Source organism: Sprattus sprattus (assembly GCF_963457725.1).
Source record: "Sprattus sprattus genome assembly, chromosome: 12".
Classification (NCBI taxonomy): Eukaryota; Metazoa; Chordata; class Actinopteri; order Clupeiformes; family Clupeidae; genus Sprattus; species Sprattus sprattus.
Genome location: NC_137910.1, coordinates 18,144,736 through 18,167,080, shown reverse-complemented (window position 1 = coordinate 18,167,080; position 22,345 = coordinate 18,144,736). Strand labels below are relative to the sequence as shown.

Below are 22,345 nucleotides of genomic sequence, written 5' to 3'. Positions count from 1 at the left end.
TGTTATTGGAATGCAGCTGTGCTGATGTGGCTCACTGAAATAGGACTAGCTGTGCTCAGACTTATCTTCACACACACTGGCAAAGCCTGTGAAGCCTGGCACTAACCCTGGCACAAAGCAGAGCCGTGGATCAGATTTCAGCACCTGTAAATACATGGTACTGCACGAACGATGGCACGCACGCACACACACAATGCAAACTCCGCACAACACACACACAACAATGCAACAATGCAAACATAACAAGCAGACACGTGTAACACCTACAAACTAAGCTAGAGCAAACATAGCTTGGTTGTAACCTAATGTACTGTGTATAAAGAGCTTCTGCACACATACAACGCAATATGTCTAATCATGTCACATTAAGTACACACTTGACTTTGTGGAGAGACTCAGCAACCACAACTGCAAAGGGAGCAAAACCTTGTAGGCAAATGACCACGCAGACACACATTTTTAACTTTACACGCTTTTAATCATATTGAGGTTAATTTATTGAACAGCACTGTTCCTCATGGACATGTTTATGTGACACTTAGAGTAAAATGAGGGCTTGCGCTCTGCTCCATGGTCTGTGGCGTGCCAAGGAGGGCTGGGCCGCCTGAGGCACCTACAGACACCAACGAAGAGGAACGGTGGCCTCGCAAGGGTTTCAGTCTACCTGATCCTCCTCCACTAGAACTTCCTAACCCTCTAGAACCGCATGTTCCCTTCGTACCACACGCAGAGGGTATGTGATGTAACGTTCCACGGGCAATCCTTTTCAAAACAACCTCAAAACACATTCACCATTCCTACTAAGTAGGCTGACTCAGAGACAGGTAAAAAAAAGGAAAAAAAAAGTACCTCAAACTCAGTGTACTCGTGAGTATGCGGTACTTTTTCCTATTTTTCTTCCTGTCTGAATCTTGCTGTTAATACCAGCAGCAACTCCTAAAGACTTTAGTGTGCGTTTGCCAACTCTTTTATTGAAGACTCTGAGATAGACTCGGGCCAGAGCTGGGCCGCATCCGTTCCACTGTCGAGCTCTATATGCTCTGTATTGACTGGGCTTTCAGTTAAGAGCATGTGTCCCATGCGTTCAGCTAGTATGGTCTGTTCTGAATGAGGACTACCACTCAATAAGAATGGGGTGATTGGGGGAGGGAGGGAGGCGCTGGGTGATGGATGTATTAGATTGGTACTGAGTGATGGCACACGAGAAAGAGTACTGTCTGGCCTTCCGGGTGGGACTTACTGGCTGCTGGAGGAGTGTGTGTGTGTGTGTGTGTGTGTGTGTGTGTGTGGGTGGGTGGGTGAGAATGTGTGTGAGAATGTGTATGTGTATGTGTATGTTTGTGTAGAGAGTAAACTTCCTGAACACAAGCATATATCTGACTAGCAGTAAGTAAGTCATCCCCAAACTCCTATACACAACAACACACAAACAAAACACAGTAGAAACGTTTGTCCTTTCTTTTTTTTTGATTAAACAAAGAGAAGCCTTACGGAAATTAAGAAAAAAGAAAAAAAAGAAGGAAAAACAAACAAACAAACAAAACACCAGTCCCAGTCTGCCGACTTGCAACTCCCCAAGTCAGCCTGTCTCAGTGCCATGCCAGAAACCCAAATGTGTCCTGTTCATGTCCCCAGCCACGCCAATGACCTTTGCCCCCATGAGTAACTGCTAAATAGCTGCACTAGCCTAGCTTAGCATAGTCTAGCATGGCTTAACCTAGCTAAGCTTAGCCTAGCCTAGTGTGGTCCTGTGCATGCATTAAGGCTGAAAGGGCGCTTGCAGCGGGTGCTGTGTGCTAGCTGGCGGCACCGTGGGTGACTGGACCATGGGCTGGGCTGGTGGGGGAGGCAGGGGAGGATGCTGCGCCCCTGAGTGAGTGTTCGGGGACGGAGGAGGGGTGGGGCGCTTGAATTTGTCTGGACTGTTGCTTCTCCGTGGGGAAGGCCTCTGAGAAAAAGAGAGAGAGAGGTGAATGAAAGAGGGAGAAAGACAGGCAGACAACGAGTGAAAGAAATGGAGTAGGGGAGAAAGAAAGAATAAATAAATCTGTTAGTCTGATTTTATCAACAAATTATTATCCTATTGTCCTAATATATCATTTTATTATACAGCTCTTCAGAATGTTCCAAAAAGTACCGTTGATTTGAATGGGCCATCCCAACGTTCTACCCTACATTAATTCCTGCTCACAGACCGTATAAAATACAGTTGCCGGTGATCTATTCTGCTATGATTCGCTTAGGTACGAAATAAACAAGACTCCTTTTAGCGGGTCTCAAGTTGTTTTTATTACCAGAGAGCAAACCTACTCATAAAAATGTGCATCTGTACTGTAAGTTGCTTTGGATAAAAGCATCAACTAAGTGGCTAAATAGCGTTAATGTATTTTGCTTTCTCTTGACCCTGAGCCAGTGCTTTAAAACTTTGTATGGACACCAAATTTTGGAGCTGCATGAACAGTCTATACGGACTGTGCTGATCGGCACAGTGCACAGACCGTGTCCACAGAAATATACTTTCCAATTAGATTGCGGAAGGGGCAAACCAGCACGTACAGCAGTCCCCTCATGTCAAGTCCCCTACATGAACGACAATACTAATCCTCAACCCAAAGATAATCTCGGGAGATCTGGACTCTTGTTTTCCTGAACCCCAAGTTGGTGGTCTTTATCTCCCTCTCTCTCTGTATGCGAGTGTGTGTGTGTCTGCGTGTGTGTGTGTTTGTGTGTCTGAGCCGGAATGTTCTCTGAGCTGTAATCCCACCAGGGGAAAAAATACAGACCCTCTAAATGATGTAATCAAAGGCCTCAAAAATCTTAAAAACAAAGGACCTCAACCTACGAATGCTTGCACTGCCGCATAGCACAACATGGATGTCATAATTCCATTCCAAAACTCTATTCCAATTCTATTCAAACAGAAGAATCGCTTCTTTAAAACCAACTTCTAGTATTTTGTACACTTTGGCGCGCACACACCACTGAAAGCCATTACACACCTAAAGCTTCCTTTTTTCCCCGGCAAGCTATTGGCATGTTATAATATAAAAAGAACTAGGATATGTGTGTGTGACCATAGTTGCTTTAAAAACAAGCAGACAGATTGAATGGAGACCTTGAGCGGGTTAATAAAGAGGACATCTGAGGACACTGACAAACAGTCATAAAAGTTCTGATAATACTTCATACAAGATATGCAGATAGCGCTTCTCCTATTAGAAATGCTGGTGATTAATCAGTGCATGCCATAAACACGCAATTCATTTGATTCAACCCCTCATCAGGGGTTCCTCAGGTAAGAACATTGCCTGGCTGTAATTTAGTTTAATAGCAGTAATATGGTTTAGCATCTGTACAACCTGTGAGGGAGGGCATTTGTAATAAGGCTGTTTATTCTGTCAGCAGTCAGTTAGATACTTCAATAGTGAATCTGACTCAGTCACCCTTTCTCAAATGAGGACAACTCCAGGACCTGCTAGTTTAATATTAATAGACTGGAGCCACAAAAGGCTTCTCACAGAAAACATTTGAAGGCAATCTTCATATTTCATTTAATGTAATAAATAAATGCAAATGTATGTATATAATATGAACAATGTTTTAAATGTCAAACCCCCGCATAACATCCGATTTGGTTAGGTCCACAATGACATTTCTGCCACAAAAATTCCTCAAACAACCAAATACACAAAACAAAACTAACACTTAATTGAAATCAAAAGTAAGTAAAAAGTAAAAGTAACAAAAGGGTGTCCGCCCTTGTTATTCCCAGCCACCATAAAATCTGCTTTAGATAGCAGTGTGCGTGTTTCCTCAATTGGACATCAGTTTATGCCATGCAATCGAGACTCTGTCGGGACAAACACCTCTGATCAAACTGATGATTTGCTAAACCATGCACAGTTAATTCACGAAGCACTTAATTACTTATCTTTCATTTGATCTGACGCAACCTGGCCTCCTAGGTACATCTTACATAACAGGCCGACAATTTGGCCTGTGCTGGGCAGTGCATCGCACCGGAAAGGCCGAGTCACAAAGGAGATAAGATAAGCGGAAGACAACCCGATGCTGACGCGAGTGTTTCCTTCTCCCCTGCGACGCCCCTGAGTGTGAATGAGCGTCTATCGCTACATCTCCCACCACAACAGAAAACAGCTAGTTGTCCCAGAAAAAGAAAATATAAAAGATTTTGCAGCCAGCGTTTCCGGCTCTGTGTGTTGTCGTCCCTGCTTATTGTTGGGCTGTGTAAGGCTCGGGTGGAGCGGAGTGTAAAAAGGTGTGTCTTGCCACGCAAGGGACACTCAAACAAACCTCTAGCCTGGCAGAATGCACGGAGACGTGGGAAAGTGGGAGCAAACCTGAGCTGGCTTTTGTTGCAATTTTGCTGTAACCTTTGTTACCGTGGCAACAGGAAAATAAATTCCAGCCTCATTGCCTGTCTAGCAAGCATGTTTCACATTGAAAAGCTTTAGTGTCTATTGTCCTCAAGTTCTTCAGTTTCCATTTCATTGCTCCTCATTTCTTCCCCTTTGACTTTATGACCCCATGATTTGAAGTATTGTCGCAGTCAGGAACTTCCGAGTTTGCATAAGCATGTACTACTAGACTTGATACTGGCAAAATAATGCTGTTACTTTTTGATCAAACAGCCAATCAAAAGCACATGATGTGCTGTCCATTTGACCAAGTGCTGGCAAAATCATTTCCATTCCTCTTTAAGCAGTTTATCAGCAGACTGTTGACTAATGTCAACCTGACCTGATTTCTTTCAAAATCACTATATGTGTAGAAAGTACATGTGTGTGTATGTGCATGGTGTGTGTGTGTGTGTGTGTGTGTGTGTGTGTGTGTGTGTGTGTGTGTGTGTGTGTGTGTGTGTGTGTGTGTGTGTGAGAGAGTGTGTGAGTGAGTGATTAAGAGAGTTAGTGAGTTAGATGTGTGGTACTTGCGGTGTGTGTGTGGTACTTGCAGTGTGTGTGTGTGGTTTTGTGGTGTGTGTGCGTGTGTGTGTTTGTTTACCTGGATGCCGTGGGAGGACCCGGGGTGGACGTGCAGGCCTGGGGGTGTGTAGTGAGGGAGGGGGGCTCTGCTCAGGGTGGCTGGAGGTGTGAACCCCACTGTGTGACTGCCATACGACAGACCTGACAGAGAGAGAGGGAGAGAGAAGGAGAGAGAGAGGGAGGGAGAGAGGGAAAAGAATGAGATAAAGTTAAAGACAGTCAGTTGAGAGACATAAACACAAATGGAAAGCAGATATGGAGTTGGAGCAGGGATAGACAGGGGGAACACAGAGAAGTGGATTAAGGAGAGAGAGCAAGAAAGAAAGGGAGGAACACAAAGCATCAGAGAGAAAAAGTAAAACACAATTACTGGTGTTTCCAGAGCTTGACATTAACGGTTGCTGGGTTGCCCTCAACAACCAAATTAAGACTTGTGGCAACTATTTCAATAACCCTGGTTGCCCCCTGTGGCAAACCCCATTCTCACGGTCTTTTTACGACATAAAATAAAATCCTCAGTAAACACTGTCTAACACCCACTGACACTAACTTGTCAAAAATGATGCTTTTTACTTCAGGATATTGGATGACATTGTATCTTCAGTCTGTCTATCTGCTGGATAGATAGATAGATAGATAGAGATACTTTATTAATCCCAAGGGAAATTTATGTAAATAGCCATCTATCACAAACAACAGACAACTTAAGTCTGTCAGAAGGCAGCTAGCATCTTCGTAGTTCATAGTTCTTCTTTGATGTTAAAAATGGTTTCGAGTAACTAAACTGACGCTTTTGTGATCACAAATGGTTAAGGTGAAATAAATTAAAACTTGAGTCTCTTTCACATACGAAATATGCAACAAAGTCTGACTAAATGGCAATTAATTAGTACGGATAGTTTTCTCATTTAGTCGTCCTTCGCAGCAAAGATCAATGTGTCTTCCTTCACTCATGGAAATTCTAGTATCATGACTGAAGTAGACCAATAATTTATGGTACAGTGAAGGCTCATGCAAGTTAACCTAGCTATAACTATCTTAAGGAGTCATCTTTAACAGATGGCAGTTTCTAGCATGTGTTAATATGAACTAATTAGCTGCTAAGTGAAACTTCTGGATTTAGGGGCCAAGCAGGGAAGAAGCACAGGCACACTGAATGTTTCTGCCTTTTCCTATTATAAATGTATAAGTTAGATTGTGGAGACTTTAGGGCCAGCTTTCATTTCATTCAAATGGGACTGCCACTGAAAAAGTTGTTGCACATGCACTCACATGCAATAATGGCTGATATGGCAACCATTCAGACTTAAGCCAAGCTTGACAAACAGCTCTCAAAGTTAATGTTGAGCCCTGGTGACTAAGTTTCATTTACATTTCAGAATTAACACAGCCTGAAACAACAGAAAGAAACCTTGAGCAGAACCCAGTTCAAAAGGGGGGGCCCATCTGCTTCAGGCAGAAGTAGTAACCATTCGTCAGAATTTTCAGATTTACTAGCCCAGGACCAAGTAAACACCGCGAGGACCAGACAGAGATGCTGAGACAGTGAGATATCCATCACATGAACGCCCCGAGGGGTGTGATGCTGTACCCCTGCTGATCAAAACTCCTCTGATGTGGCTTGGCACTGCATAATAATAATAAAAAACGCTGAGTCATCATCAGTGAGGCGTGCGCATGGCAACCGTCTCTGCTGACAAAGCATGGCCCCTGGAGCAGCCGTGTGATGCCACTGGCTCATTAACCCTCTGTCAACAGTGGCGCCCGCCGGGGTTGCCATGTAACCCGCAACATTGCTGGGGCTGGTATCACCTGGGCTACAGTTCCAGATGGGAACAGGAAGTAACATGGAGAGGAAGGTCATGAGCAAGAGGTTATGTGCTGACTGACTTCCTCTCCCCCTGGATGAGGAGAGGGAGAAAGAGCCTGGGAGGGAGGGAGAGAGAGAGAGAAAGAAAGAAAGAATGCACATCCTACTGTCCCTTATGTTCTGTGTGCTGCATGGCTCGCCATTAAAGGAGAAGATCACATAACTGAGGGTTACTAAAACAAAATACAAACCAATACATTTCCTAAGAAAAAATGTCTAACGAATAAATCCTTGACAGCAAACAGAAAACTAATCACTCACCACTTTGAACTGCCAACAAGTACATAAGGGTGGCACCTTCTTTCTCTTTTTTTCATTGATTTAATCTCTACCCTGTCTACTCCACTCTCTCTCTTTCTCTCTCTCAGACTAAGTGTTGAGACCACACACTCGCATACGCCTTATAGTACCTTATAACTTTACACTTTACTGAAAGACAGACAGATAAAAAGAACTTGAATCTTAACATGGAGAAAATCTATCAGTTACACTAATGGTAATAGTAGCCCTGAATCATTTATCTACCCTTCTCAGCAACAATGAAGGATCCAAGTTCATGGGGTTCCAGACGGAACCACACAACACCGAGTCCATAACACAGACCAGGGAGAGTGAAACTCAGAACGTGTAAAGGGCTTGGGGAAAGAAACTAAGTTACAGTTACAGTCTTGGCAGAATCCTCTAGCCTGAAACAGCCGATGTTATTGTGTTATGTAATACATGTGTTATTTGGCAATAACTTCACAAGGGATAAGACAAAGTAGCTGACTCTGAATTTGGCCTATGGAACACATAAAAAACATGGGCACACCTACATTAGGCCTTGTGAAGCATACAGTGGCCACATGCTGTATCAGTGTGAGAAAGACTGGAGGAGGAGGAGGAAGAGGGTATGGGAGATAGATAGATAGAGATTGTGTATATGAGAGATAGTGACAGGGTGATGACCCCAATACCTTGGTGTGACACAGCTTCACTAATCACACATCCAGACAGAATAATTTTGTTATTCTTTTATGTCAAACGACCCCTGCAACCATCACGTCAGCATCTCAAAGGTGTATTTGAGAGACTGAATGTTCCCAACCCTTGCTCTTACAAAGGTAGGCCTATATAAAAAAAAAACACCTGCAATAAGAGCTCATTAAAGATTGTACCAGAGCCGCAAGAGATAAGAGCTGGCCACTAAAAACAGCCTTCGGGGTAACCATCCTATCCCGATGGAAGCCAGCCGAGGGCATGGTGTTCAAAGATGAGTGTTACATATGCGTGAGGTAGACAACGTTAATCAGCTGGTTTACAGTTTGTTGTGTCAAAGTTTAGCCCTATTGGCAATGTGAGGCGATTACATAAGGGGGCCCTTGGTTGTATGTAAACAGTGTTCGTCCCATTACAGATAAACGCAGGCGTTTTATGGTTCAGGACAAGTAGACTAGATCAGCAGGTCTGATCAGTTCTTCAGGAGAGGTGAAGATGGCAGTAGCTGTCTAGAAGTAGTATCACTGGTTAAGGACTAAAGCTCAAGGCCACGTATCAAGAGGTATGGTCACAAACAAATGATCCATCAAGGTCTGGCATCCTACCTGCCATTTGCTACATTTAGGAAACTTGGGTGCAAAATAAACACCATCAATCCATTGCCTTGTCTGCCAACCCAGACGCTGCTAAATCAGGCCATAGAAACAGTTTTCTAGCCTATGGCGTTTAGGGACCTAAACACACCCAGCATTATTTACGACAGGAGCCGTGAGGCCAAGCATTCTTTTAAAGCAGGGCTAAATCAGACCTGGAACCATATCATCAGAATAATCCATCACACCTTTTGTGGATGGTACCCTATAGACCAGGGGTTTTCAACTGGGGATCCGTGGCCCCCTGGTGGCATTTAAGAACTTGAACAAAGCACTGTTAAGTCTCTGTAGGCAGACTGCCCAGATACAATTTTCTATAATCAATGTTCCTGCCTCTGTGGCTGTTTCAAATGCCAAATAGGTCTATACTATTAAAGAATAAGGAAATGTTCTTACAGCGCAATAAAGGAGTCAAGGAATCTGCATTCCACAGATCAGAATAGATCTGATCAGTGAGTGTGTGTGTGAGAGAGAGAAAGAGAGAGACAGTATGTATGTGTGTGTATGTGTGTGTGTGTGTGTGTGTGTGTGTGTGTATGTATGTGAAAGAGAGACAGTGTGTGTGTGTGTGTGTGTGTGTGTGTGTGTGTGTGTGTGTGTGTGTGTGTGTGTGTGTGTGTGTGTGTGTGTGTAGAAGTACCAGGGGAGATGGGTCGGCTGGAGCTGGGGGAGGGGGTGTAGGGGATGGGGCTGGAGACGGTGCGTGCCCGCAGACCCTGAGCAGACATCTCATTAAAATACCTACAGAGAAAAAGAGAGAGAGAGAGAAACAGAATAACAATGTGTGCCTGTTTGTTTGTGTGTGTGTGTGTGTACCCATCATCTTTCCTCTATCAACTGCCATCACTAACTGATGCATTGCCTTCTTTACCAACAGTGACTATTTTAAGGGTGCAAAATAGCCAATTGTCAATTTCCAGACTTCTTTTACTCTGTGCTATATGTGTGTGTCTTCCTCTCATCGTCCATCTCCAGGCTGCTCTCGCTCTCTTGAGAGTTGTCTACACAGTGCTTCTCTGAGTTATGTTTGTTAGTGCGAGTGTGTGTGTGTGTGTGTGTGTGTGTGTGTGTGTGTGTGTGTGTGTGTGTGTGTGTGTGTGTGTGTGTGTGTGTGTGTACCTCTCATCGTCCATCTCCAGGCTACTCTCGCTTTCTGATAGCTGTCTGCACAGTGCTTCTCTGCGCTCCATCTCTCTCTGGAGTTTCCTCTGCAGTCTGATGTTCTCCTCTCGCATGTGTCGCTCCTCCTCTATGTACTGAGCACGCTTCTCTGTGTCTGAGAGAGGGAATGGGATAGAGAGAGAGAGAGAGAGAGAGAGAGAATTGGAGAGGGGAGAGAGAGACGGGGGCAGAGAAAGCAAGATACATGTAACTAATGATTTCTGTCTATCTTCATGATCCCCAATCCACAACTATAGTCATTCATAACTAGGGCTGAACGATTATTTGCATTTGAGATTAAATCGTGATATGGTAAAACATGATCTTCTAACCGCAACAGTACATTTTGCACACAGTGTTTAAAGCAGCATAGCAGATGAATTGCTAATCGCTTAAGAGATGCTAGTGGCTCAAACTAGCGAAATCTCTTCAAATGTGCTGACTTTGACACTATAACAAACTAGTTAGTCAAAAACTGTCCTAACAGAGTCAAACATCAAGCAAGTGCAACACAAGACAAAGCAAGACAGCAAATGAGCTACTTACTAGTTCGGCAGACAGTAAAAACCAGGCGGCTTCAGGCAAACCCATATAACGCAGTCATTTGCTTACGGACCCTGGTATGGCAATGGCACAGAGGCGATTCTCCATATTAAAAGTCATTGTAGCGCCCCATTTTTTTTTTAATATATTATTTTAAGGTAAAACTGCTTATCCTAACCCTAACCCTGAAGTACAATTACTCTATAATGCCACTTTAAAAAGTGCATCTGTGTTTATACTTACAATGACTTTGTTTAAATTACTTAAATGCACAGTGGCAAAGCCACCGATTTGTTTCTGTAATGAGCAGTTAAGAATATTTTACACTAAATGTATCTATAATTGTGTTGGTCATATTGAAATCATTCATTACGTTTTGTTGGGGGGAAAAAAAGAGGATAAAATGTAAAATAAAATTTGATTATTTTCCCAAATCGTTCAGCCCTATTCATAACCATCATTATTACACGGCTCTTCTTAATGCTGTAGAATGCTCCATTCACTTGAATGGGGCTTCCCAACGTTCTGCGGTCAACTATTTTCCGATAACTGACCGTTGCTATGCACTTAATGACCGCTGTCAAGGAAAGGGGCCTTTTTGCCTCTGATTCACATCTTTCGTAGCACTCCGCAAGTAGTACGGTAACTTATCAAGGGAGTTTCAGCGGACGGTTGAGCAGCTGTGTTCTAAAGAATGTTCAACTGTCTTTGAAGTTCAACGTCTTTGGCGAACTATTTCTCTGCTTTTTAACACTACGTATAGTAACAAAAACAAATACATTGTAAAAAGACACACTGTGTTAAGTTATTTTTTTAGTTTTAGCCGTATAATAAGCGGGATAATGTATAGAACGCCGGTCATTGTCGGGAAAATAAGCCCCTTCACGGTGAAGCAACACCTGCTGTTCGCCCTGTCGGGGCTTATTTTCCCGACAATGACCTGCGTTCTATACATTATTCCTTACTTAGGTGCCCCTAGCTGGAGGTGAGTTTTCAACATTGAATATCAGACACTCCTGATTCTCATAAAGGGGTTTCAGTGGCATGACCTGACAGTATGCTTGACCTGATAATGTGATTGGTCAGTGTTATCACTATTGCACAGCTTTCCATGATATGATGGATCAGAGTCATCATCTCCTTTTGGATAGATCTTTGATGTAACTGCACCAGCTAATGGACAGCTCCAAGTAATATTAAGTAGTTAATGTTGATTGATTGATTGATTGATGGCCTCGGATGGCCTCAGAAGACACATAAATAAATCCTCATTTTCAATGGTGACGAGGGTACAATGAATGTAGCCCCACAGGAACAGGTGCTGGTGATAGTTCTGAGGACAGGGTTTCACTTGTGCTGTGTGATGAAGCTCATGGTGAGGTCTCCCTCTAGAGGTTGCAGACTGGAATTACAGCTCTCTCAAACTCCAACACAGGGTTCTGTTCATCTGGGCGCTGTTGTGCAACGACTATTTTGAATTGAAAGGGAAACTGTCACTCTGAACACTCTCTGTCCCACCCAGTGACTATGGTCGTTACACAACGATGCATTTGCAAAAACAAACTGTAGGAGTGTTCACCAGCCACCTGAAGCAATGGAAGCAAGTAGAGACTCTCAGACCAATAGCTCCCTCTAGAGGCCAAAGCCTACAGATGAAGCATCATTTTTGGCAGCCCCTTAAAAAAACCGAACCACCTGTAAACCTGTGTCGTGTAGTGATGATGGCCCATCAGAATTTGCACACATTTTCTGGTGAGAATTTTCTGACTGGAAGGGGTGGGGAAGGAGTGATGTGTGAGTGGACTGTGATGGTCACCATGACGATGCCCTTTGACCCCCCCCCCCCCCCCCCCCGCCCCAGGCACTCACGCTGCATCTCGGTGGTGCGAAGACCCCTCTTGAGGCGCTCCACCTCGCTCTTCAGGAAGCGGATGTGGCGCATCATGTTCTCCGGAGAGTCCACCTCCATGGAGATATCCCGTGGCGACGGCGGGGCAGAGACTGGCTGGTCCAGCTTCTCCTGCAGAATCCTATCGGGTTGGAGAGAACACGTGGAAACAGTTACCCCGGCAACCAGCAGAAGGACTAATTGATGCACTCAGACATCACAAATACTTTCCATTTCATCTGCTTTGAATCACCAGACATTGAAGGATACACATCCACACATTCAACTACTTCTGACTGGTTTACATCAAAGAGTCACAGATGTACTCTGCACCCTCCCTTTAGGCTGAGGTTCTGCTCAAGGTTTCCTTCCTATAAAAAGAGAGTTTTTCCTGCCTCAGTCGCCTTAGTGCTTTCTCTACAGGGTTCAGGCTCTGGGGTCTGTAAAGCGCCTACAGACAACTTCAACTCTTACCAGCGCTATATAAATAAAATATTTAATCTAATTGAACCTGTCACTACTTCCATTTTCCTGCTGCACCACACCTTAAGCATGCCAAGCTCTCCATTCTGCCCCATCTAATTACACTTATGTAAGACTGACAGAGGCTACTGTGTGTATCTGTAGAGATAGCAGAGGGCGTGACGTGACGCAAAGTAACAGAAAGATCCTGTGCAGGCATTCCGCTCTGAAAATTCTTTCTGGGTAAAAAAAAAAAGCACCATATCTTTGGATGTGCTCAGGTTCAGCACTGGACACATCACAACTAATCTCACAATTCAACAGATTCTGCATAGAATGCCACACACACACAGCCACACACACACAACCACACACACACAGCCACACACACACACACACAGACACGCATACATACATACACAGACAGAGACACACACACCTCTTCTCTGCCTCCAGCTTGTCCATGCGCTTCCACAGTCGGTTGACCAGCGATTCCTGCTCCTGTTCCAGTGTGTTCTCCAGGTCAATCTTCTCCCGCCGCAGCTACACAAACACAACACACCTTCCTAAAATGGCCGACTCGCAGCGATGGGCACGTTAAACAAACATAATGAAAAGATGACTGACACCAACAGAATAAACAGCAAAAATGGTAGCATTAGTAAAAACCTCATACTACATACGACAACTACTACCCCCACTCACAATAATCATCATAATTGTGTTTTTCAAAGGGAGGAATATATAAAAATGACTAAGTATAGACTACAGTAAAGACCTTAACATAATAGATGATAATCTCGAGAGTCATGAGTGTGTAATGTAGGATCTCATACACATGGCTGCTTTGTGTAACTTTCCATTGTCCACCAGCTGTGGTGTGAACTTCAGGATATGATGCAAGAGGTGAATATCTTTTCAGACTGGTCATGTAAGACATGAGATATACCAACATGTGTACGAACTACAGGATGTGACAACAGGAGCGCTTCTTTAATACAGGAGGAGTTGACAGGATATGGCATAGCATGTGTTCACCTGCTTGTGTGTAAACAACAGGATATGACATAACACGTTCTCATCTTGGGCGATATGATAGAGACTTGGAACACTTACTTACTTAGTTACCATGATGGTTACGCAACAGGAAGTGGTAGAACATGTGCTCACCTGTTTGGGCGTGAGGAACAGGAAATGACATAAGGGGCATGTACCTGCTCGAGTGTGAGCTGCTTGGAGATGGTGTCGTTCTCCAGCCTCTTGATCTTCTTCATGAGTTTGTTCACCTGGAACTCCTGCTCCTGTTCCAGGTGCTGCTCCAGCTCGGCCTTCTCATGTTGAAGCTGGGGACAGAGAACACACACACAGAGAGATGGATACATAAATACACACACAAAGAGATGGATACAAAAATACACACACACACACACACACACACACACACACACACAGATACATAAATACAGTCACAAACAAACAGATGTGCATAAATATGGACAGACAGACAGACAGACAGACAGACAGACACACACAGACAAATGCATAAAGCATTGTATCTTACTTAAGTATCTGGTTTTTGCACAGTGCTATGGACTCTAAAAATAAAAATAATGACTAGGAAACCTGTAAAGAATATTAATTCTAAATGATGAGACTCGTCAGCAGTGAGGCACAAGGACCAAAGATCACAGAGGAGAGATAAGTTGGCAAATTGTTGGCATTAAAAGCTCCTGTTAGCACTGTATTGTGTTGGGTAAAGGCCAAATAATAGATGGTCAGGGTGGCCCGCAGCCTGTAGAAACGTTTAATTCTGGTCCAGGGTAGTCCGGTACACCAGTCCAGTAATCGCAGTGGTATCAACTAGGTGGTATATTGTACAGAAATGCTTGGTCTGAGCCAACAGGATCTCCTGCCATCTGGTCTCTATGTGGTCTCTTCTGCCAACAGCCGGTTAGAATCTCACGTCTGGCTTGTCAGACTGGGCATGAAAAGATTATCAGGTTACACCGTCATGTCAAACAATGTTTTTTTTTTTTGACAAATATTTTTATTGGTTTCACAGGTTACAAAAAAAAAGGACAAATTACATCAAGGCTTATTTTCTATTTTCCTTCAAAAGCACACCCTTTCAACCCCCCCCCCCCCCCCCCTCCCTCCATCCCTCCCTCCCCAGTCAACCATACTACACTGTCTACGCTGTACAGAGAATGGAAAAAACACAAAATAAAAATAAATAAATAAATAATAATACAATATAATGTACAATGCAACATACATTATATATGACAAAAGCCATTGGGGAAAGACAAACAAAGGGGGGGGGTTCAGTAAAACAAATCAGAAAGGGAATAAGGCAACAAGGTCAGATTGTAACCAAAGTATCCTGAATATGATGATAGTGCTCATTTATCTTCAAGGGTTTTTAACTCTTTTATGTATTCCAGTGTGGGGTTCCAATTTAATTCAAATTTCTCCGGAGATCCTCTTAAATTGTACTTAATTTTTTCTAATTTGAGAAACATCATAATATCTTCTAGCCATTTAGACGCCGAGGAGGCAAGTGGTGACTTCCATCCTAGAAGTATTCTCCTCCTCGCTAGTAAGGATGCAAAAGCAATAGTGTCTTTTGCCCACTTCGTGAAGTTCTCATGATTTGGTATTACCCCAAAGATACCGACTTCTATACTTGGTGACAATGTAACACTTAGAAATTTGGACAAATGACTAAAAATATCTGTCCAGTAATCACAAAGGCGAGGACAAGACCAAAACATATGTGTCATGTTTGCTGGGGATAAATTACATCTGTTACAAGTGTCTGTGACATTAGGATATATTTTGGAAAGTTTAGAGTTAGTATAATAAGTGCGATGGATCACCTTAAACTGTATTAAACTCAGCCTTGCACAAGATGTACTCCCATTGACTCTGCTGAGTGCCTCCTTCCAGTCATTGTCAGTTATAGGGCAACCCAGCTCCTCTTCCCAGTCTTTTCTTTTCTGATCTAGTGGGGTAAATGTGAGTTGGGAAATTGAAGAATATATTCTGGAAATTAGGCCTTTTTGACTGGTAGGAATGTCCAAAATTGAGTCGACTGCTGAATCAGGTGGGGTGGTTGGAAAAACTGAATTATTCAGCTTGGCAAAGTTACGGATCTGGAAATAACGAAAAAGATGTGACTGTGGAAGGTTAAACCTTTCACTGAGTTTGGCAAAGCTATCAAAGGAATTATCAGTGTAAAGGCCTCTTAAATTTGTAAGGCCCGACCTTCGCCAAAACAAAAAGGCTGCATCAACACTGGGGGGAAGAAAAAGATGGTTGTTGCAAATGGGAGTATGGTTAGATACCCCCTTGAGGCCAAAAGTTTGTCTAAATTGAGACCAGATCCTTAACGTAGTGATAACAATAGGGTTGCCTGTGTATTGAGTTGACTGAATGGGTAGTTTAGATGTGAGCAAAGCCAAAAGTGAAGTGGAAGGACATGAACTAGCCTCAATCTCACACCAATTTAGCGTCGGCATCTGAACCCATAGAATCATTTTTTGTATGTTGGCTGCCCAATAGTAATTTCTTAAGTTTGGGAGCCCTAGTCCACCAACTGACCTGTCTCTTTGTAAAAACCCACGCTTGATCCTGGGGATCCCATTTTTCCATATAAAGGAGGAGATCAGTTTGTCAAAAGAGCTAAAGTATGATTTTGGCAGAAAGACTGGCAGACACTGAAAAAGGTATAGAAATCGTGGAAGTACATTCATTTTTATGCAATTTATCCTACCTGCAATTGTTAAATGCAGAGCCTTCCACTTTTCCAAATCTAGTTTGATCCGTTCCATTAAAGGTAGAAAATTATTTTGGTAAATAGTTGACAAATGTCGACAGATATTCACCCCTAAGTATTTAAAGCTGTCTCCAGACATCTTAAAGGGAAGATCTCCGTCAGTAATTTGTGGAGCTGGGTTATTAACTAAAAAGCATTCACTTTTTGAGTAGTTCAGTTTATAGCCTGAAAAGATACCAAATCTGTCTAATAGTTCAATTATGCGAGGGATAGTGGTCAGTGGATCAGACACAAACAACAATAAATCATCTGCATAGAGTGAAAGTATATGCCTGGTGTCACCTCTAGAAATCCCCTGATTATAGTTGGTTGATTTAAGTGCTATAGATAATGGTTCGATCGCCACAGCAAGTGTCAAACAATGTTATATGACATTGAATAGAATTGAAATGCATTGAAATACAACCGCTGCCACCATGACCAGTGAGCCTGTCCTCTTTTCCATCCTGAGCGGGGTAAGTAACAGAGCTCAGTAACACCTCTGCAGGCCAGGAGAACGAGCCCTGTGTGACTGCAGACAGGGATGTCAGGTGCTGTGAGACTCTAAGAGTAATGGGAGGGGGGGGGGGGCTCAGCACGGCGTTGTGTTTTAATTGGCTGCATGATGGGCTGGCATCATAGATCGCCATTTTGCAGAGCTCTTCTCAGGTGAGAAATTCCATGCCATACCTACTCACACCCCCCAACGTGAGCACTGCAATGACGCATGCATACACATTCATTCATACATGTGCACAAACAAGTTGACACACACACACACAGTTTTTTTTATATGTTGGTTCATTTGCTCAGTGGCTGAGATCCAGAGAAACATCAGGTGTGGTAATGAAGTATGTGGAGGTCATGAGTGTGACTGAGGCTGCAGGAGTCACCTGACTGCACACATTACTGGACCTCTGTCCTCCTCTCTCCGTCTCAAACACCTGTTTGTTTCCTCGGTTTCCTGTGAGTTTCCCCTTTCATAGCTAGACCTTGCTTCATCTACCCACCCCCCCCCCCACCCTCTCTCTCACACACACACACACACACACACACACACACACACACACACTTGAATTCAATTCCCTGGACTGACATGGCTGTAGTGTATACAATGTTTTCCAAAACAAGAGGTCTTCTGAAAAATAAACATGCACTGGTATATTCAAAAAAAGAAGAAAAAGACACACTGTTTGTATTAGCTCCAACCACAAAATGATAGACGGTTCTCCTTCTCCCACTTCTGCTACCCTGTTCCCTCTTTCACTCCTCTCTTCTGTTCTCTCATGCTTTCCACTGTTCTCTCTCTCTCTCTCTCTCGTTTTGTTCTCTGTCTCTCTCCTCTCATCTCGCTCTCTGACTTTCTCTCCTCTGCTCGCTCTCTTTCTCTGCGCTCCCTCTCCCTCTCCTCCTCTGTTCTCTCTCTCTCTCCTCTCCTCTGTTCTGTTCTCCCTCTCCTCTGCTCTGTTCTCTCTCTCTCTCTCTCTCCTCTCCTCTGCTCTGTTCTCTCTCTCTCTCTCCTCTGTTTTTTCTCTCACTCGCTCATCCTCAGTCTTTTCTGGCTCCTTTCCTTTCTGTCATTCACTCCTCTCGCTCTCGCTCGCAGCGACTCTCTGACTCATTCTGCTCTTTTAAGGTTCCAGCTGGCTGCCATCCTGGTGCTGCCACACCTAATTCGCTCCTAGAGGAGCACAGGCTGGCAGCGCTACGCTAGCTAGCTGGCTGGCTGCAGCAGTTTAACCTGATCTGGATGTAAAATAAGACACCAATGCTAGCCCCATCCCATAGCCACACCTGCGCTTCACTTACTTTTGCCCTCTTTGCCCTCAGTAGTTCTAGAACCCTGTGACTCATCCTGCCTAAAGTTCCGGTTCCCAGAAGTCATCATTCGCACTAATTTATGTGTGATGTTTCTTTCGTCTGTGTGACTTCAAACCACTGAGGCATGATGTTGATGCACACAACAGAAGCTCAGGCCAGTCGTGAGCAGATCAAAGTCACGGTCACTGCAGGGTTTCAAGTCAAACCAACTAGCAACACACCTCATAACTTAGTATTATATATGAGGGGCTCATTCTAAGCTAACGAAAACACAGCAATTCATAAGTACAGGTGACTCTCACATGTTTTATACTTCTGTGCAGTGGTTTGAGCACCGTAGAATTTAGCTCACAGTCAGGTGGAAATACACAACACCTGTGACTTTACCGTTATGGAAGACTAATTAGGAATGGGGATTTGTTATCTATCCCGTTTTGTTTTTACCTGATACATTATCTGGTTTTGTATGTGAAAGGGAAAGCTTAAGACTCTCTTGGGCTCGTTAATCAGCAACTTAACATTTCTAGAAGCTGCAGACCTTCCGTACTAGCCAATCGTCTGTCTGTACACACCACATTAGACTCTTGGGTGGCCATTGGCCAGGTCTGATGAACTGCTAAGAAGAGCTTTTTAACGCAAAAAATTTGACAACTGATCTCTGCTCAGTTATCTTCTTTCTTTGATCCTTCATTCTGAATAAGGTCTTTACAAAACTGTGAGGTATGGGTCTACTGAGCCTGCTCTTGCAACTTAAGCATGTCGCGGAAAAACAATTACTCAGCCCGGTTTTCAAACATTGGCCTTTCCTGACCTACCTGCATGAGCTTCCGTGACAGATCGTTGGTGAGGAACTCCTCTTCTTTCTCATAGTTGACAGCCAGGGTCTCCTTCTCCTTCTGCAGCGCTTGGATCTTTTTGAACAGCGTGTTAGAGATGAACTCTTCTTCTTGTTCTGCCCTGGCTTGCTACAGAGGGAGGAGAGAAATGGAATGCATGTTTAATTCAATTCAATTTTAATGATATAACGCCAAATAAGAATTTAAATTGTCTTTGGGTGCTGTATAGAGCCCAGAGCCTGAACCCCCTAGAGCGAAGGCAACTGGAGCAAGGGAAAACTCCCTTTTAACAGGAAGAAACCTTGAGCAGAAACTCAGCTCAAAATGGGGAAGCCCATCTGCTTGGGGCCAGGCGTGTAGCAAGATAAGAGGTAGAATTATATTCAAGCAGATGGATTCGTACACGTACCAGAGGATAAAACATATTAGCACACATGCTGCATACATACATGATACATACACGATTCCATGAAACATAAAAGAAGGTTTATACTTGAAATAAACAGGATTTATAGCGGATAAAAAAATTGAGACCGGTTCTGAACAGAGAGACTGGCTCTGAACAGTGGATAAAGGAAGGGGCACATAAAACAAAACCTATATACAGCAACATTTACTCCATGCTGGTTGATTAATAGGAGTTGAAGTGAAGTTTCGGTGATAACAAGTTTACAGGAAATGTCATGGGGACAATTTTAAGTTACAGCAGTGTAATTGATTTAAAATTCCTTTTATAAACGGCTGGATCACATATCACTGTATCACGACTGGGTGATACAGTCAGAGTCTCAACCAGTAATTCAACAGAAAAGTGTTTTTCTTGTAGTCTGGTAATGTTACCTAACATTAGCTAGGGTCGGTGGGACAACCAAAAGTTTTAACACATCAAGTGAAAAGACGCACGAACTATCCTCATACAAACTCTCCTTATAATTTGCCTTTTCGTGACATTAGCAATAATAACTGCATGGACCATAACAAAAACTAACCTGTTAATAGATAAACATTGGCTAACATATCACTTTAAAAATCAGAAACACAGTACTGCGCTGCCATTAAGTGCCAGACAGTTTGCCAATAATTCAACTTCTCACATATCTATACTGCCTTAACTAATGAGGTTGCTGGTTGGTTCAGGAGCAAGCGTAACTTGCAGGCCGATCCATGTTGGCTATGTAGACACAGCATACACCTTCAATTTTGTGTAAGAACAGACAGCTGTCTCACCCTGTGTGCACACGTAGATTTTCTAAGAAGATAGCTTACTAGGCCATACTGTGGTCTCTCAAAACGAAGGCAGCAGTTAAGAAAGATGCAGAAGTTAACGTGGACTAGCTAGCAGTAGTAGAAGGAACACTGCAAGTAGCATAACCGTATGTTTGACAACGTTGGTGGGTTTTTAGCATTATTATTGTAATATAGCTGGCTGGTGAAGATGGCTAATCTGATTCAGTAGAACAAAAATATGCTAGCTTGCTAGCTCCAAGCCATCTCAATGGCACTACCTCCCCACATTACCTGGCTTTAGCTCACGAAATACTAGCCATTTAGCTAGCTAAGCTGCTAGCTACAAATCAAGACAACAGTCCAAGTGTATCTCAGTTTCAATGGCTCTAAGCTATCATTAGCTTCTTTACTTGGCTCACACCAACCTAGCAAACTAATTTGGGTTACAGGCATGTGCTGACATTAAAAAACGCGCATGCAACAAGCTTGTCACCCAAGCCTGACTGGATACGTACAATGGTAACGCTAGCCTTTCGCAAGTCTCGATTCTCCTCTTGCAGTGCTTTGCATTTGAGTTTGAACGTTTCCAGCTCGATTTTCAGCACTTTGTTCTCTTGCTGTAGCGAGGCCAGGCGGTTTGTAAGCTCTTCCAGGCGAAACTGGGATATCAGTATACCCGGCTTGCTAGATGTTGAGGCGGTCGAAGATAGAGGGGTAGCAGAACTGCTCCCTGCTCCATCGGTATCGCTCTCGCTCGCACTATCCGCCATCACTGTACCGTGCGAGAGTGGACAGGCAGGCCAGGCAACCGAACAACAGTGAAACTGGTGAGAGACGCAGGGGAATACCAACTAGTGCGACTGCACTTGCGGGAACTACTATCATGTTACGGAGACACTGCCACCACGCGGTAATGGCAGTAACATGTACTAGATCTGATTTAGGGTGGGGCGGCAACCTGTGCTCAAGTCGAGATACAAAATAGTGCAGTTCGTAGAATTTCGAAAGTGGACTCCACTTAGTGGAGCATGGTATTTTTGCTCAATCAGCCTTAACAGTTCATAGAAGAATCTCAATTTAAAAAGACTGTCAATTAATTTTGACAGATGCATTTTCCCAGGTTAAGATGCATGGGCTGGGCCACTATTTCAGGTGCCAGTGTCATGGAGTTACCATGTTATAACATGTTATGAGCAGCACAGGTCAATAAACCCTGTCTATATGTGTTTGTTGTATACATATGTTATAAGCATAGGCCAATAGTCAGTGAGACACTGGAGAAAACGTTGACTGGCCAGAGGTCAGGTCATACTGTCATCACAGTTAAAGCAGCAGTAGACTGAGTTCTGTTCCAAAACTAGTTAGCTAACTACCTAAAAGGTATGCAAAAGCCTTGCAAATACCACCAGCCCAGCTGACACTGATATAAGCTTGCCAACACACTAATTGGTGTCTTTTGGCGGTTTAGCTGGCAATGTCATGCGTGGGAAAGCTTTTCTTCCTTTTTGCAGGGTGTACCAGCCCGTTACACAGAACTACAGAGGGCATATCCTGGATGGCGACTGGGGAAGACACAGGTATCTGTCCTTCACATGACCATATGCTATCAAAACAAATTTTAGGATGGTACCTAAACTAGTTGCCTATAAAACCATATCTCAAAAAGTGTCACTTTAAAGTATTCTATAACATTGTTTGCAGTGCTGCATGCGTAGGTTATTAGTCAGTTTTTGTCATGTTAATTAGAGGTGGGAGAAAAAATCAATACAGTGTAGTATTGTGATATTTTTTAGTAACCTACAATTTTATATCAATTTAAGTATTGCTGTATTTATTTATTTAATATCATGATTTAAAATGTATTTTAGTACATACCTTTACTCTGATAACATTTGCTTCTTATATCCACATATGGCACAAGACCTTGTTCTTCTCTTGCGTCACAGCGAAAATCGGAAAGGCAGTCGAGAACATATTTACTGTGTCAAGATCACAATAGACCTACGTGTTGTATCGCAAAATGGAAAGAATTACCACAATGCCGTGTTGCGCCCAGATGTCTTGATGAGCTTCATAACGGCACTTC

At 43.3% G+C, this 22,345-nt stretch overlaps 1 protein-coding gene across 1 annotated transcript; it reads right to left on the bottom strand.

The window, feature by feature from the left end:
- Window positions 1-469: 469 nt before the first annotated feature.
- ccdc6a (coiled-coil domain containing 6a) lies at window positions 470-21,088 on the bottom strand. The gene is made up of 9 exons (XM_080849503.1): window positions 20,775-21,088; window positions 19,012-19,161; window positions 13,773-13,901; window positions 12,998-13,101; window positions 12,078-12,238; window positions 9,624-9,780; window positions 9,145-9,245; window positions 5,023-5,144; window positions 470-1,948 (listed from the first exon to the last, which is right to left on the bottom strand). Exons 1-9 carry the CDS (start codon window positions 21,027-21,029, stop codon window positions 1,760-1,762), a joined length of 1,368 nt encoding a protein of 455 aa, XP_080705629.1. The 5' UTR covers window positions 21,030-21,088; the 3' UTR covers window positions 470-1,759.
- Between the last annotated feature and the right edge of the window lie 1,257 nt (window positions 21,089-22,345).

Bases quoted from the DNA above. Each gene is read 5' to 3' on its own strand.
- ccdc6a (XM_080849503.1), bottom strand. From the start codon at position 21,029: ATGGCGGATAGTGCGAGCGAGAGCGATACCGATGGAGCAGGGAGCAGT. The intron at 13,102-13,772 runs GTACATGCCCCT...GTGTTTGTGTAG, and splicing joins AGCAGCTCACACTCGAGCAG to CTGCGGCGGGAGAAGATTGA. The intron at 5,145-9,144 runs GTACTTCTACAC...TCTCTCTGTCAG, and splicing joins CAGCCGACCCATCTCCCCTG to GTCTGTCGTATGGCAGTCAC.